The 15848-nt window shown below is 40.8% G+C and overlaps 1 protein-coding gene across 2 annotated transcripts in view; it reads right to left on the bottom strand.

Moving 5' to 3' along the window:
- Positions 1–425: 425 nt before the first annotated feature.
- The window catches only part of DHRSX (dehydrogenase/reductase X-linked), a 169479-nt gene continuing 154056 nt past the window's right edge, over positions 426–15848 (bottom strand). For both annotated transcript variants that reach the window (XM_075522924.1, XM_075522934.1), the window contains one exon: positions 426–887. In XM_075522924.1, coding sequence (XP_075379039.1) covers positions 690–887 — 198 coding nt within the window. In that variant the 3' untranslated portion in view covers positions 426–689. The remainder of the gene's footprint in view (positions 888–15848) is intronic.

The following is a 15848-nucleotide window of genomic DNA, read 5'->3' as shown; positions in this document are numbered from 1 at the left end:
GTTTGATCCCTTCCTCGTTCTTATGGCTCACTGTTAAAGGAGAGTTGAACTCGAACGGAAAACAACTGAATTAAATATCCTGTCTGCAGACCTTATTTATTTACATTTTTTTTTGGTTCTGACCTTCACTTAAAACCTCTGGATAAAAGCTGACGTATAAAACTAACATTATGATAGAAACAACATAATGATCATGAATGCCAAATGTCTGCATTAGAACAAGCTGACATTCTTTATAAAGTGTCTTAAAGATCACTTAAGGAAAGATCACGCTTAAGGAAAAAAGCTGCAAATTTTAAAACTGACTAAAAAAGAGTAAGTTATATGTACAAAGGTGGCTTAAGTTCAACATGCCACAGACAGAGCACGCTCACCAGGGAAAGTCTTTTTTTTTGTTGAACAAAAAACGAAAACTCAACTCTGCACAAGGTTAAAGATTGTATTTTAATCACAGACTGAAACATCATGATTTACAAAACTGATGGTTAGATTTAAAACCAACCACTACATCTTTCTGTGGGAATACTCCCCCCACACCCTAGCAGATTAGGGGTTCAAGTGAAGAACAGAGCTGTTCATGTTTGCCTTTGGGACTGAACAGTGATTTCCAGGATGATGACTGATGCTGCAAGAATTCACCTAAGATGCTTGTCAATACATTTCATTTACCCAGCTGGAAGTGGCTTCTTCTAGGGAGCTTTGCTGGATTCATCAGAAATCCCAACCATCTTGCAGCTTTCTGTCCAGAGCCTTCTCTGCAGCTCCTCATCATATGCTACGTCAGCCGATTTTGTCCTTTCCTCATTGTAAAGGTAGCAGCCGCCAGCTCCTTCCATTTCGGGTGATACTGCTGCATAGATGCTTGTAGAGGCTCCTTCCTCTGGAGTCTACAGAAACAACAAAAAAACAAATTCAGGCAAGGCAGGTACAATAGAAGAATTACATTATACCGTAGGACCTTCCCAGTGACAATCAGCTTCCCTAGTTTTGCATCACATTTGTGGTCCTTAGGTAAACCTTGGCTGGCAATGATAAAAATGCCACCCATCCAACTGGCAGAGGGCAGTCCATTTCTACAACAGTGCTATTTTGAGATAGCTTAAAGCCACAGAGCAGATATATGGAAAACTCTGGTCCATTTTTTCAAGACCTAGTCAGATGGAGCATACAAAATAATTGATTTAGTTTTCACAGTTAGAGTGAATAAACCCAAAAGCAAACACAAATATTAAAATCCTAGTTTAATTATTAATTTTGCAAGGATGAAAGGGTCTGTACGCTGCCTTAAGAAGATGAAGGCTATGCTGTATGCCCAACATGTTCATTGTAACAACAATATGACACGAGCAAAGGATCATGGAAACCATGACAGCAAATTAAGATTCCGCAGTTCAATCCAAGCAGGCAGGTAAACCAGGGAATTACATTTTACACAGAGCATAGTTATCAGAGTTCTGCAGTGTCATAAAGCAAAATGGTGAAAGATCTATAATGTCTGATATTCCATGAGTATTAAATGAAAATTAATAAGTGAATAGCTCAGAGTGATAACTCCTTTCATCCCGAGGATATGCAAAACATTTCCATTTTGCATTCAGCAGGATCACACAGCTATCACTGAAATTATTTCAATGGAATTTTTTTTCTTTTATTGAAGGGCATATTTAAAACACACCATTTAATATGTTTGGTCTTTATCAGTGATATAATTATGATCAATGCCTGCTAAATAATAATGTGTCATTTTACAATCCTTGCAGTCATTCTCTGAGTCATTAACAGTACCAACGCTGCTCATAGCTTTGTCTGCTGCACCTGATGGGATGTCTTTTCCTGAAGAACTCACTTGATGAATGAGACAATATTGAATATGTTACTCAGTGCCTAATTAAAAAAAAATAAATCTAAGTAATTTGAAGCTTTTTTGACAAGGTGCAGATATTTTAAAAAGGAACAACTCCTCTGTACAATAAATACAACACAACTTATTAGAAATAATTAATTAATCTGATGCATCTGGCATTTGGTCTCATTTACAAATAAGTTAGCTCCATGTCACACAATCACACAATAAGACAAGGTTACCCAAACCACGACCTCTTTGGCTGCCACCGGGGCAGAGCACCCTCAGCATCCGCAAGGGAAACACATTCCCTGCGGGACCACAGGCACATGCCCCAAAAAGTGAACTGCTGAAGAAGAAACATGGCCTGCTGAGGTACTTCCATGCACAGAGCTCCACTGGTTCCATGCCAAGCCCTTGATCAAAGCTGTTTAAACTGGAGGAAAACTACTGATGCCAACAGGCTGCCAAGAGCTGTAATACCCCCATACTTTCTTTCAATGGCCGCAAAATAGCCAGCTTTTACTATCAGTTACCACACAAAGACAGCATGTCCTGTTCCAAATACCACCTAATGAAACAAGATGATAATTCAGCTATCCAACAGGCTATTCTCTCAGCAAAATACCAGTCAGTACGTAAAAAAAAAATCAGGTCCAGGTAACTGCTGGAATATTTTTTATTTTTTAGGAAGGTAACTGTGCTGTGAGATACTATCTAGAAACACCTACAAAGTGCTTATTTACCTTAGTTTAGTACTCTACTACTATTTCTTCACCCGTCTTCATCTTATGGAAAATAGTGCTATTCACATCCAGTAGATTATTTAAACAACATAAAGCTATGTGCATGCATAATTCTTTGCAGGATCAGGATGACTCCAAAAAGTTGGAGTCCACATGCTCACATAGTGGCTACTATCATGATCCGCTATGATGCAATATAAAATACCTTAATACTGTAAAGCAGCAGAACAATGATGAATACGAGCATTCATATTTTATGGAATTTATTTTGGATGACAGAGAGAAACCAAAAGTTTTTAAGGTACTGCTGTGCTTTACTTAAGAATCTAGTGACACAGACAAACCATTACTTCATGCAATGGTTCACTGGATGTTATGTTCCTGTGTTCAACAGCTCTCCAGCACAAACAAGCATAAATGTCAATGTCGATGACTCCCAAATCTTAATGACAACAGCTCAAAACTAAAATGCTTTAAAAAAATTGTCTGTGGGCGGAATTTTTGTGACTATGTTCTTATGAGCAGGGCTCTCTACAGCCTCAGAGACTGGTCTGTATGGATCTTCCTACAGCATCAGAAATACTATATAACTTTGCTGATTCAATGGGAAGGTTCTCCCAGGATACGCAGGATTTATCAAGATTTTTATTTTTTCATGATATGTCAAGTAAGTTCCTCACCAGAGGGGATCAAAATAATATCAAAATAATATCAAATACATTAAATGAAGGATATGTATGAGTTGAAAGACAGTTGTTGGTTTCATTCATGCAGTCCTAGTAGGCCTTTACCAAACCATTTTATATAACAAATTTTTTCCTATTCTTCAATATGAAGAAAATATTGAGCAGGCTCAGACAATAATAAATGTGCTTACGTGGCCACACTGTGACCAGTCTATAAGCACAGTGACATCATCACCATCCATTAAGGTCAGCTTCTGTAACATTTCACAAGATTTAATTTGTTTTGCATCCTGTCCACCACATCTAATATGCTGAGTAGAAGGTTCTATGCAAAATTCCTATTTAGTTTCCTGTTGCTAAAAGTGATTATCTAAACACATAAGGAAAAAAATACTATAATACATCAAGCAATTAGTGTATAATAATGTAAGTTAAAGGAAAACAATTTTTCCAGTGCAACGGGGAGCAGAGTTGCATAGGTATGATTAATTAATTGTCTTATCCCATCTTCTGAGTGCTTAATTAATGCTGAAAGCGTTAATGTTCCCTTACTTGAGGATCTCTTCATTGTTTTGGCATGTTTTCTGTTTTAATGAAAGTAAAAAGGAAACCCTACACCAGCAGTCCCCTGGCCTTCTGGCTGGGTGGATGACCGACTTGTTTTGAGAGGCTGGAAGAAAAGCATATGCTGTGATTCCACCTCTGGATCGTGTCCATACCTACTGTGAAAGCACGGTACATCCAACTGCCCATGCACAGTCAAGAGTTTCCCAAAGTGTTGGATGTACTACACACCCACAGATCAACTGCAATACACACAGACACACGCACACATGTCCTGCCTACGTACCAGCACCTGAGGAGCTCTTGCAAAGGAAGAAGCTGGCAGTGGGTTGCAACCACTGGAGCAATTCCTGAGTGTCTGGACAGGGAGCAGGATTAATTGTTCCAGCAGTGGCAGCCCCACTCCTGGTTGCCAACTTCCCTGGGAGACCCATAGCTCTTCTTTTACCACGACAGTCCATCAAAAGATGAGGAGGAACCATAAAGCCCTTGGAAAAGAAAGCAACCACAAGCAGGACACTACTGTCAAAGCAACACATCTGACCCATCCTTTGATGCCAATGGCCTTCTAGGAAGGAGAGTACCTGATCACAGGCCAGAGAAATCACCAGCCAGTGGTTGAATACCTTGATCTATAAAACCCAGGATGTTTGTCATGATGTTCTATACAAACAGGAGCAAGTTCCTGTCTTTGGGACTCTGAAGTATTATACCAAAAGTTGCAGGTAGACAGGCAGTAATAATAAGTATAATTCAAATCACAGGGGAGGATACTCTACACATTGCCAGAATTAAAAAAAAAAAACAAACCAAAGAGTAACAGATAATATATATACATATAAGATCAGTAACTCCTTGTTCATGAATTGGCTGGACTTGTCCTAAGACAAGAGGGATTCTTATAAATTGCACAATGCTTCTTCACTCTTCAGTTACCAACTTATTTGTGCTGAACTTTTTTTAAATTGGATTTTTGTTTACAAACTGTTATATTATTAGTATCCAAGCAACTGTAATTAATGCTTTTGTCATATCCAAGTAAAACTGATTTCTGCTTAACTTTTTCCTAATGAAATTCTGCATTTGCAGTTCCTTTTACTTGTTACAGTATTGATCAAATCTTTTACTTTTACATTCTTTTGCAATTAACTATTTGTTTGCAGTATCCCTTCAACAGTAGATAAAGGCTGGATTGAAAGTACATATCTTTGTATTGCTCATTACATGGGTAGGCTGTGGAACAAGGAGGGAAAAGATTGTATGTGACCAGCTTATTTAAGCAAAATGCAGTCTATACACACAAAATGACATTGTTTTGGCACTATCTATTCCCAAAGACAAAGATGTGGTTTTTTACACAAGCTTTGATATTTCTTTTTTTACATATTCATCAATAGTAAGTCATCAACATAGAATAATTTTCCCTCAGCGTCAAATGGAATATTCTGTTCTATGAAAACTGGGACATATACTAAGAGGGTTTGTGTTTTAGTTTTGTTTTTTTAAGACTTGCCAGTTAACACGTTTAGATTAATGCATTTTTAAGTGCCATATAATCTTGTCAATACTAGGCACTAATGCTCACAAAATGTGTTAGCCGATGACAGTCAGTCCCTACAGCCATGTCGCCAGGAAATGTCACATCCTTTTCATTTGTCTACAACAGGCGCAACAGCTTAGCTCTTTGGAAATCATGTGTCTGCATCAGTTATACATGATGGCTTGGTGGTGCTTCCCTTGTTAATCCATGTACTCATCCAGTTCCACCTCCACCTGAATTCATAGCTCAGAGTTCTGGGCAGACAGTATGGTATGTCCATTGGAAACCACAGAAAATTGGACAGGAAACAAAACTAATAAGCTCCTATAATTCATCTTCTGCAATCCATTCATTTTCTCAGTACCATTTTCAGTAACTACCAGCAAACAGTGAGAACTTTGCTATGTGTCTTAAACGCTATGACGAACAGTTTGAATGGATGGCATGCATATACTTCAAATTGTGTTGGCTGTCAGAGTTCGCCATATGATTGAAAAAGCAGTAGTGATACAACCCACGGTATCAGAGGAGTGCTTACTCTGGAATAGCTTCCCCTCGCCCCAGTCAATCAGCTGATTGTACTTGGTTTGTATTTTATGACTTCAGGATGCTGCCGTCTTGAGAGATGATAGGAGAGAAGGTTGGGCAAAGAGGACAGAGAGCAGGAAGCAGCTGGCAAACTCAATGACTGGCATCGCAGTTGCATTTTGAGGGACACGAATGAGGGGCTAAACAGGCAGATGTGCATCCAGGACTGCCTGTTATGCTGGCAAATGGCTTAATGCTGAGGAAGAACATGTTAAAACACCTTTATCTATACAATCTGTGATGCGGAATACATTAAGTATTGGTGGAATGCCCCTCATCAGCAATATTAAGTAGACTGCTGTAGGAACTCTCATCGACACTGGTTTTATAACAGTGGTCCTACCTCATGTACTCACATCCATTATGTCATGCACTTTTCTTTTCATATGGGAAATCTACTCATGGGCTGATGAGTTAAAGGAGCTTTCAGGGATTTTTTTTGGCATAGGGGTTCAGGGTGTTTGCTCTGTGGCCTTGCTTTTTTAAATGGGTGAGTTTCCATCAGGCCATTCCTGGCTCGGGTAACAAGAAGACATATCTCTGGCTAGTGACACATTTCACAGGCTCCAGCTAGGAAGACACAGCAAGCACTGAACAGGCCATCTTCTGAGTCTGGGTACTCAGGCACTTTTGCCAGCATTCCTTTACTTTCCTCAGTGTTAATTATTCTGGTAATGTTTTGCAAATGTTAGTATTACTGACTTGCTTCTGGACTGAAAAACTCTGTATATACAGAGTTTTCTGCCTTTTCTGTCTTTCTTCAGGAAAGACAACGATCATCTGGGATACCTGAACAGTACTACACATATGTACAGTGGGGCTTAGCAACAAGAATGAGAACATGAAATTACTGTTGCTTAGTACAGCAAAGTCTTTCATCTAATTGCTGGCAGCTAATGGAGAGGTGACACCCAGTCACCCTCAATGCACTGCTTGACTCTCAAGAACAAAGGCAAACATGAAGCCACCGCAACACAGAATAGTTTGAAAACTGCCAGAAATGGCATAGCTGGGATTGCGTTCCCATGAATATCAAAGCAAACAAACTTGTGAGAAGTAAATTACCCATGTTCCAAGGAGCACTGATTACTATGATCTGTGAACTACCGAATCATTTTGAAACCAGGTTACTTATGGGTGCAAGACTCCGAGGCAAAATAACAACAGCTGCTCTAGTGTCACAGCCTCCTGGTGAAGATATGGGCTACGTGTGCTCAACGCTTGTTGTGTAACTTCTGCAGTGTCTAGACCTCCTAACATGATCGTTGCTTTGAAAATTTCAGCCAAAAAGTAATCAGTTGAAACACTGAGTATGAAAACAAAAGGCTAGAATGGAAACCATAACACAGGTGTAAGGACGTGTTCAGCAACCTTTGATCAGTAAGGCTGTAACAGCTGACTGTAAGTCCTGGTGAGACGCGTGGCCAGGACCCTGCGGTCAGATCCCTAGGAAGCCAAAGCTGCCAGAGAGGTCAGGCAGTGCAGCTTTTCAGACATCTCTGCCTTCACTCAGAAGCCCTGGTTTCCATCTGCATTCTCTTTCTCCTCCTATTCTTTCCTATGTGGCTCACTATTATTCTCTTTCTATCCAACTTCTGCCTTGATTATAGAGCAGAAAGAGATAGAGATGTTTTATTGAATATACAGTTCTCCCTAGAGACCCAGTCAGCACCATTAAATTAATTTCTCTTCAATCCCCAACTCACGGCAAAGCGAGTTCTTTAATAAATTCACTCCATAATAAAATTCTTTAGATTTCATCTTTAAAAAAGACAGCAGCTACAAACAGAAATGGCTGAGTTAAAATGTGAAGCCTTTCTCCTGACAATGTTGTGGCTACAGAGAAATAATTTCTGAATCAAAGATATGAATATATAATAAAAGATGAAACATTGATGAATTAAGAACACAAGGCAATTTTCAAACTAAAAAAAATACCAAAATGTTGAAGTAAAGGAGCTTTTATAATATGAATAATTCATGCCTATTCTGGGAAGAAGAGAAGCTTTTCCCTGAGCTTCCTAGCACAAGACGCTGTAAAGAACAGAAGCAGAAATAGCTGGCAAACAGACACAAAGAGTATCAAATCCTGAATCTCTCCTTCCCTTTCTACTGAAACAAAATTTTCTGGAAACATCTTTCAAAAATATCCAGGTACACAGGGAGCCTCGGAAGCCCCACCTCATCTTCACATCAGCCCCCGTGCAGGTGGCTGAGAAGCCTGTAGACAAAGTAGGCTACAGAAGAAAGGAAGTGTCCCCAAAAGACTGCCAGGGTCAGCCTGTTGCTCAAGGAGCCCAAGGAGCAGGCAGGCACGCAGGCTTGAATGCCTGATTTCCCATGAATCTTTTGATGGAGTCAACGGTGGAAGGTTTCACTTTGTTTTGTGTCAGGGCAATGCCATCTGAGAAATCTGTTTTGCTGGAAAATCACCAAGCAGCTCTACTCTGAAGCCCTGGGATGGCTCTTCTGTCAGACAAAAAACACGAGCAAAGGTTTACTGAGGAAGGCAGTGGCCATGGCTCTGAACCCTCCTCTTCAAAGCAGCTGCTTCAGACTAAGCAGGACATCACAGGTCATCTCAAATAGCATCAGATGCCTATGTTATCAGGCAAGCCCCTGTTGGCTAGTCAGCTTTCTGGGCCACACTGAAGAGATCTCCATTGACTTCAAATAGTAGTTTCAACAGTGAACTCACTTGTAGATGCCTAAATGCACAAAAATAATTATGTGTCTTAATTTCAAACTGAATCTCTCCCGCTTAGAAGTGCAATATAACTTCAGTGATTGGAGTTGAGTGTTTGTGGATCCATACTCTGCATTTTCTAAGCCGTTGAAATGAAGGACTGGAAGAATGATGTTTAGTTTTAAGCAATTTTCAAAACGGAAACAAGAACCCAACTTTACATGACTGAATTTGAGCAGGGACTTGAAACTTTGGGTCAAAGTCATTAATCATAACCAAGTCCTTTGTTCCTTTTGTCAAGTGCATTGAGGAAGATTACTTTGCCTGAAGGTTGATCCCTAAACTCGCTTTGCAGCAGACAGCGATGTCTTCAAAATCAGAACTGAGAGATCGCTGCAGCCACTCAAATTACATTACACTTGTTACCTCGCTCAGTTCAGTAACAGTATGCAAAATTTGACAGATAGGAGCCTGCTGCCTCAGATATCGTATAAACATCCAGCCAGAGATAGTCACTTGCTGGAAGAACATCCAGTCTCTAGGAAATAAGGCAGGCAATAACAGGAGGAGAGAGCCGAGAGAGTACACGTACTTCACAAAATGCTGGATCCTCTTCTGGGAGCGTGGCACTCTGGTTAACCAACCACTCTGGAAAACAGGTGATGTTCCTGCAGCTACCTATTGCGGAGGATGCCTCACTTAAATCACTCAGAATTGTCCTGGGTATCTTCGCATAATCTGGAATTTTCTGCAACACCTCTATTCACAGACAGGGAAAGTGATTTACTGAAGCAAATGCGCAAGTCAGGAGAAGAGATGAGGAAAGAATGAGTCTCCTAAATCCTAATCCTGATGCCTTGCAGACTAGGCTGTTACTCCTTTTCTGTGTTTGTAAGGGAAAATACACAATTTATTTGTTTACTACCAGCTCTATGGCCATAATTACAGTATCATGTGAGCAATTCAATATAATCTTCTTTGCTCCGAGATGTAGACTGATCTATCATTAAGTAAGAATACTTAATTACAGCTTAGTACAGCATGAATACTAAGGAATCATCCTGTTATTTTTATTAACTATGCAAGGCTTTAATTCTACTAAGTTTTGAACTATTACTATCTGAGAGATATGAATAAGAGCATAAGACTACTCCTCCCTCCAACAAAGCTCTTAGAGAAGCAACCTCTTTGATAGGTAGTGGCTGGAACATCTGCATCATTTAATAATATATGCCAAATTTTTCAGTTGAAAACAAAATTTAAATATGATTCAAAATGTGAACGGGTCAAAATTAAAGAGGACTTAAAACAACAAACAACCATGAAAGCTTTAGAAGTTTTGTTCTCTAACGCATTATCTTATACCAGTACGTGGGTCATCTTTAGCTTGCTGAATTCTTTCAAATGATGCCAGATTTTGGCAATCAAAATGAAACACCACAGAAGGACACACAGAAGTGTTTACTTTTGAAATGGTAGCTACATCTTTACCAGCCCCAGAGCGTAGGAGACACAGCAAGGCTCTAAGTGCCAAAGAGGATGCTCCTGAGTGCATATACCTCTGAACAATTTATTTTATTACCTGCCTGCTCACGCAAAGTAAAATGCCTTTGTCAGCTTTTGCTGAAAACACAAGACTTCAGGCATAACATATATGGCCACTTCTGACTTGTAGCACCCTACTGCCATCTCTACTCTTTTACTTACTGTTTAACACTTGACAAGTCACTTTGCCCATATAATTTGATTTCCCTTCTCAGAAAATGGAAACTGACACTTATATCTCCAACGTCACAAATTTCTTATGAGGCGTGTTAATTTTTTTAATGCTTGTAAGCACTCAGGACAGGCACGGAACTCCTAAATATTTAAAAGATAACCACAATATAGAAAACCTTTACGAACTACGATGAGATCAAAACGCATAAAGACTGTAGAGAACATAGACAAAATGAAATAACCCAAAATTACATAGGCCAGCGGCTATTTCACAGCCTCTTCTGTTTTAAATTGCTACAACCCCCGTTTTGCACCCCAAACAGCAGCGGGGCTATTTCCACCCGTGGGCTCAGCCGGGTGGTGGGGCTGGGAGAGGCTGGCTGCCAGCCCAGGTTTCTCACCTGCCCGCTGGAGGCACTTGCTGAAACCAGGCAGCTCAAGTGAGAAGGTGCAAATCCCTTCCTGGATCACCAGGTAAGGCCAGTGGAGGACATTTCTCCTCCAGGACAGAGGCAGGCCATGTACCTGCGCTAGCAAAGATGGGGACCCGAAATAGTAAAGCGCACAAACTAACCCCAAATGACTACAGGGTGCTACATCTCTGCATTAATAGCATGCGAGATGAAAATATGCCTGGGAAGATGGAGAGATGAAAGCAAAAATACACTTTCCCCCAAATTTCTCACATCTACTTTGCAGTGGCATGCTAGCTGGGCTGCAACACATCCTGCTGATGGGTCTGCTCCACACAAGGCTCCTGCATGGAAAAAGAGACATTACCTTGCAGCGCTTATCCTCGCCCTGGATCTCAGCCTTCATCTCCTTTTCCCCTTTGCTGACTCCGAGCCTTTCTGCAGGACTGAAATGTGATAGTCCTGCAGCGGCTGCACTGGCTGGAAGGAGGAAGTTTCAAGCAGATCGCCAAATACCACTTAGCACTGTCCATGCCCCAACTGGTCTGGGTTTCTGTTTTCTGTATAGTTATTGTGTTTAAATTACAGTTTTGCAATATTCCCCAAGCTGAGAGGAGAAAGCCCAAACTGGAAGACAGATAAAAGCAGTGGAGAGGGAAGGAATCTTCCTTCCCCCAGAAAATTCTGCAAATTTATGTTTCCTATAATTCCAGTCGCTGACAATTTCAGCATTTAATCTTGAACAATAAATCAAAAAGATATAAACAAGAGGGTTAATTTAGGTCTGTCCCTAGTGACATGCTCCAAAGATAGAAAACAAGAAGAGTAGACTAATTTTCTGTAGTTATTTTAGTGAAAGAATAGAAATAGGTGAGAGTCGCTCAGATTTTCTAATCTTATCTTTCTGACAGATACAGTAAACAGGATTAGTTAGCTCAAGTCAGTAATTACAGATTATACATACTCGGTTTTGATGAGAAAAATGTGCCCAATAAGTTCAATGTATTGCTGTTTAAGTAATAAAACCCTTTAAAAATGACAGTTCTCTTCATTTTAATTAAAGCCGTATTTCATCTGAAAGCAGCTTGTAAAAAAAGTAAAGAAAAAAATTAGTCATCTTGTAAACAAAACTACCATTTCCCATTTTCTATCACAACAGAATGCTAAAGCTATAAAATCACAGATAGATTCCGAAACCATACGATTATGGAGCTGTCTGCATAGCTTATCCTCTCGGTTACCCAAGAGAAGTACTAAATATAAAGGCAAAGGCTATATTCAGTTGCAAATTGACATATCTGAATGCTTACTAACCCACCAGAATCAACCTGTTTTTAACAAAATAACTAAAAATGCAAATGCAAAGGAGGACTGAACTTTATTATTCAAATCAAGCTTTTTATTGTGTAGACTGAAAGTGAGTTTAAGCTCTGTAACTTAAATCCCTCTGTTTAAATCAATCAACACAGGGGCTCTTTACTGTCCACCAAGGAACGTATTGATGGCTTCAATTCAGAAGAGCCCCAAAGAACATGTATAACTTTAGACAGGCAAATAGTGCCATTGATTTCAATGAGATTAGTCATGTTTCTAAAATTATGTCAGACAAGATCTGAGGCATCATAGCTTTTACCGCAGAGCTCATTATAGGGAGAGCAAACACGCAAACTCTCAGCCACACAAATGCTTCCCAAGGTCTGAAACGGAAGCAAAAAACTTCCATCTTGAAAACAATTACTCATGAGTTTAAACTCATCACATTTAATCAGCCGAATGGTCTGAAAGAAGGGCAGGTTGGTACTCATAGTGCAGAGGGGGATGCTAGCCTGGGGAGAGGTGGTAACGTTATTAATTTGCAATGGGGCAGAGAGAGAAAAACAAAGGTGGCAGTTCTTGCCAGTGGAACAGATAAAGGAAAGCAGGGAAGTGGGATGTACTGAAATTGTTCAGTACTAGTGAGTAGCAAGACCCAGATTTGCTATCCACTGAAGCTGTTAATTTTAATATCCAGGCTTATTTCTAAGGTGTTTTGTAAACCTTCATTAAGGTAGCAGATGGAGCCATTAATTTGTGAAAAACATCTCCCCTGCAAAGGCCAGGCCTGGATTTGGTGACAGATGTGGTCCTTCCTGTGTTCCTGTTCCCTTTGCTGGAGGACAGAAGTCCCAGCAGAAGTGTCACGTTGCTGTACAGGTGACACGGTATACCCCAGTCCTGTGTGAATGACTAAACTGACTGTCCTGGCTTGTGTCGCAGGAAGAATTGGTTCAAGTTCCAAAAATGAGATCCATAGTGAACGATCAAATCTCATTACCTGAAGGAGGACAATGAAAAACTGGAAAGGAGAAAAACATTTCATCCCTTCCACACCCAAAGTCTTACCCTAGTCTGCTATTTAAAACAAAGAAAAAAGAAAAAAAAAAAGAAGTTGTGGAGCAAGAATGTTAAAAATCCCAACAATCTTCCTGAAAATCTTCATATTTCTTTTATTTCATTCTCAGGTAGCTCCTGTCTCTGCAGAGAGCTTCTGACTGGGGTTTTGATACTGGACTGATTAAGGGCATAGGTAGCTATGACCCAGAGACTTACACTTGCAGAACTATCAATAGCCAAAATAATGCAGTGAGAATTAACCTTTTCTTTCTATTAAGTGCCCCAGGAGAGTTTCTGTTGCACTTGTATTCATAGGGCTTTTTGACTAAAAGGTTAGAGCAGTTGTTTAGAACGGGAAACAAATACTGTGAGGTTTTGTGGTTCGATAAATACATGTTACGGACTCATCTGATGCTGAAATAATTCGCTTCGTTTAGGGAGCCCATATTGAACTACACTCTTTGGTAATGCCATTTTGCTACACACGTCCATTTGCTTTGAGAGTCCAATCAATGAGCCCTCCCCGCTCACTCGCTCGCGGTGATACACTGCAAACAGCGATGCTCCAGACAATTAAACTTCTGCTTCCCGGGAAAAATTCCAGTTGAATTAATGCAGAACTGTGCTGCGGTTTAGTAACTGCTTTTAACTTGTAAAAATACAGGCTGAGGTCTGAGCAGAGGCTTGAATGCCAGTGCAGACCGCCTGTCCCAGCTCTCCCCACTGCCTCTCCCGCCCGCCCGGCAGCTTGCTTAAAATTCTGCTCTTCACCTGCAAGTCTGCACAGCTCTGCAGCCGCCCATTGTTATTTAATATGTACTTCACAGCAGAATTGAATTGTTCCAATCAAGATTTGGACTCCGCTTCTCTAGGTGGTATGCAAAGCACATCTGCAGTCTAAACTTTCACCCATTTCTCCACCTGCCCTTTCATCATGCCCCACAACAGTCTCACAGATAGTCTCAGCTCTTCTTCGTTCCCTTTTCCTCCTCCTAAATTCCTAAATGCCTCTTGCCAGGCCCTCACCGCAACCTCACTGCATATGGCTCCCACATCAGCGTGCCAGGCACTTGTGCCATTGGGTCACATCCCTTTTTGCAGCCCATGTGCCATGTGGAGGAGGGTCTCCTCAGCGGCTCAGGGTCGGAGGGCTCCCGGCGCAGCACCGACACTCGCCCTCCTCGGATCACCCATCTGTGCCACTGAGCCCCTTCAGAAACCCAGAAGAGGCAAAGAGCAGCCTTCAAAGCGTGAGCTCTTGGGGCAGATGGCTCTTACCATCTCTGGAGCAGACAAAGGAGCAACCAAGCCTTTTGATAGCAGAGAAAGAAGAGGGAAACATTAGGTGAAACCTCATCAATACATTCACCCAGCCAAATCTGAGAAGACAGGAGAAATGGTGGGTCCACAAGCAGTGCCTTAGAGCAGGGCAGAAAACAAGGCTCCTCTTGCAGCGATATCGCAAGGGGCATCGAAATGGTGGTGTGACAGCATGCTGCATCGCTGGACGCACGGGGCTGCGGGAAGGAGCGTGCGAGTGGGGCTGGTCTCAGGGCGCAGAGGCCACCAGCATCAGCCGCCATCCCTGCTGCTGCTCGGCCCTTCCCGGGCGTGAGCCGCTCCTGCGGCTGGAGGGACGAGCTGCAAAGCCCACTTTGCTCTGCAAACGTCTGCTGAGCTGATGTGGCTAGTTTTCAGTCCCTGAGCTCTGTAAGGGAGCCACAATTGAGAAGCAAGAGTTTCCCAAGCAGCACGCTTTTTATATAAAAATAACCTAAACGTTTGGTTTTTACCAATTATAGAAACTCCTCAGTGACCAAAACATAACTGACCTTTACTTTTACGTCTGTGCTCAATAAAAGAGGATTACCATTGTTTGTGAACTTTGCAAAGCCTGTAACATGGCTCGGGGAAAAAACCCCTTAATTTATATTTGTCTAATCCCTGATAGCTGCTGACAGTCTGTGAAACAAATGGTTTTAATTATTTTCTCCTTGCTGAATCTCAGGTCTCATCGTTTAATCAAAAAATAGCACATTACCAACAATTGGGATTAAAAGGAGAGCCATACAGTAGGAAAAACAGGAAATTACATTAGCACCAAATAGTGACAAATATGCCCTTCTTATTGCAGCCCTGTCCTGAACATTTACAACTCCCCATCAAAAAAAAACCCTAAACAAAACAAAAAAAGCCCTTAAGACTTTTTCCATTTATCCTGAGACTTATAGTTGTTGAAAATGTCAATGTGGTCTCTGCAATAAAAAAAATATTCTAAAGACTCCTTTCCATTATTAATGAACAATGTACAGATCTTACACATTGGTGTAAAATAAGTACTACTTATTTTTTTATCGGAACTACTGATGCATGAAAATGGCTATAGAGCTAATCAATAGGTAATGACTATATTCAGGAGTAATGCTCTGTTCAGAGGAAAAAAATGGCAGCAATTCACACACAATTATTGACACCATGAAGCACATGAATCAATGCCCACAAGAGATCTGCATATTATTTAAAATTTCTTCAGCAATATTTGCCTTTATTCCTTCGTCCCAGTGTAATTTTTCCCACAATACTGTGAATATATTAAAGGTTAGTGTGAATATATTAAAGACGGTAGAATAAAATGCAAAAGCTAGACTGCTGATGGATAAGTCTAGCAGCCAGCAGTGGCATGACTATTA

This window comes from Mycteria americana, chromosome 1, assembly GCF_035582795.1.
Source record: "Mycteria americana isolate JAX WOST 10 ecotype Jacksonville Zoo and Gardens chromosome 1, USCA_MyAme_1.0, whole genome shotgun sequence".
Lineage (NCBI taxonomy): Eukaryota > Metazoa > Chordata > Aves > Ciconiiformes > Ciconiidae > Mycteria > Mycteria americana.
This window is presented reverse-complemented; position numbering and strand designations above follow the sequence as displayed.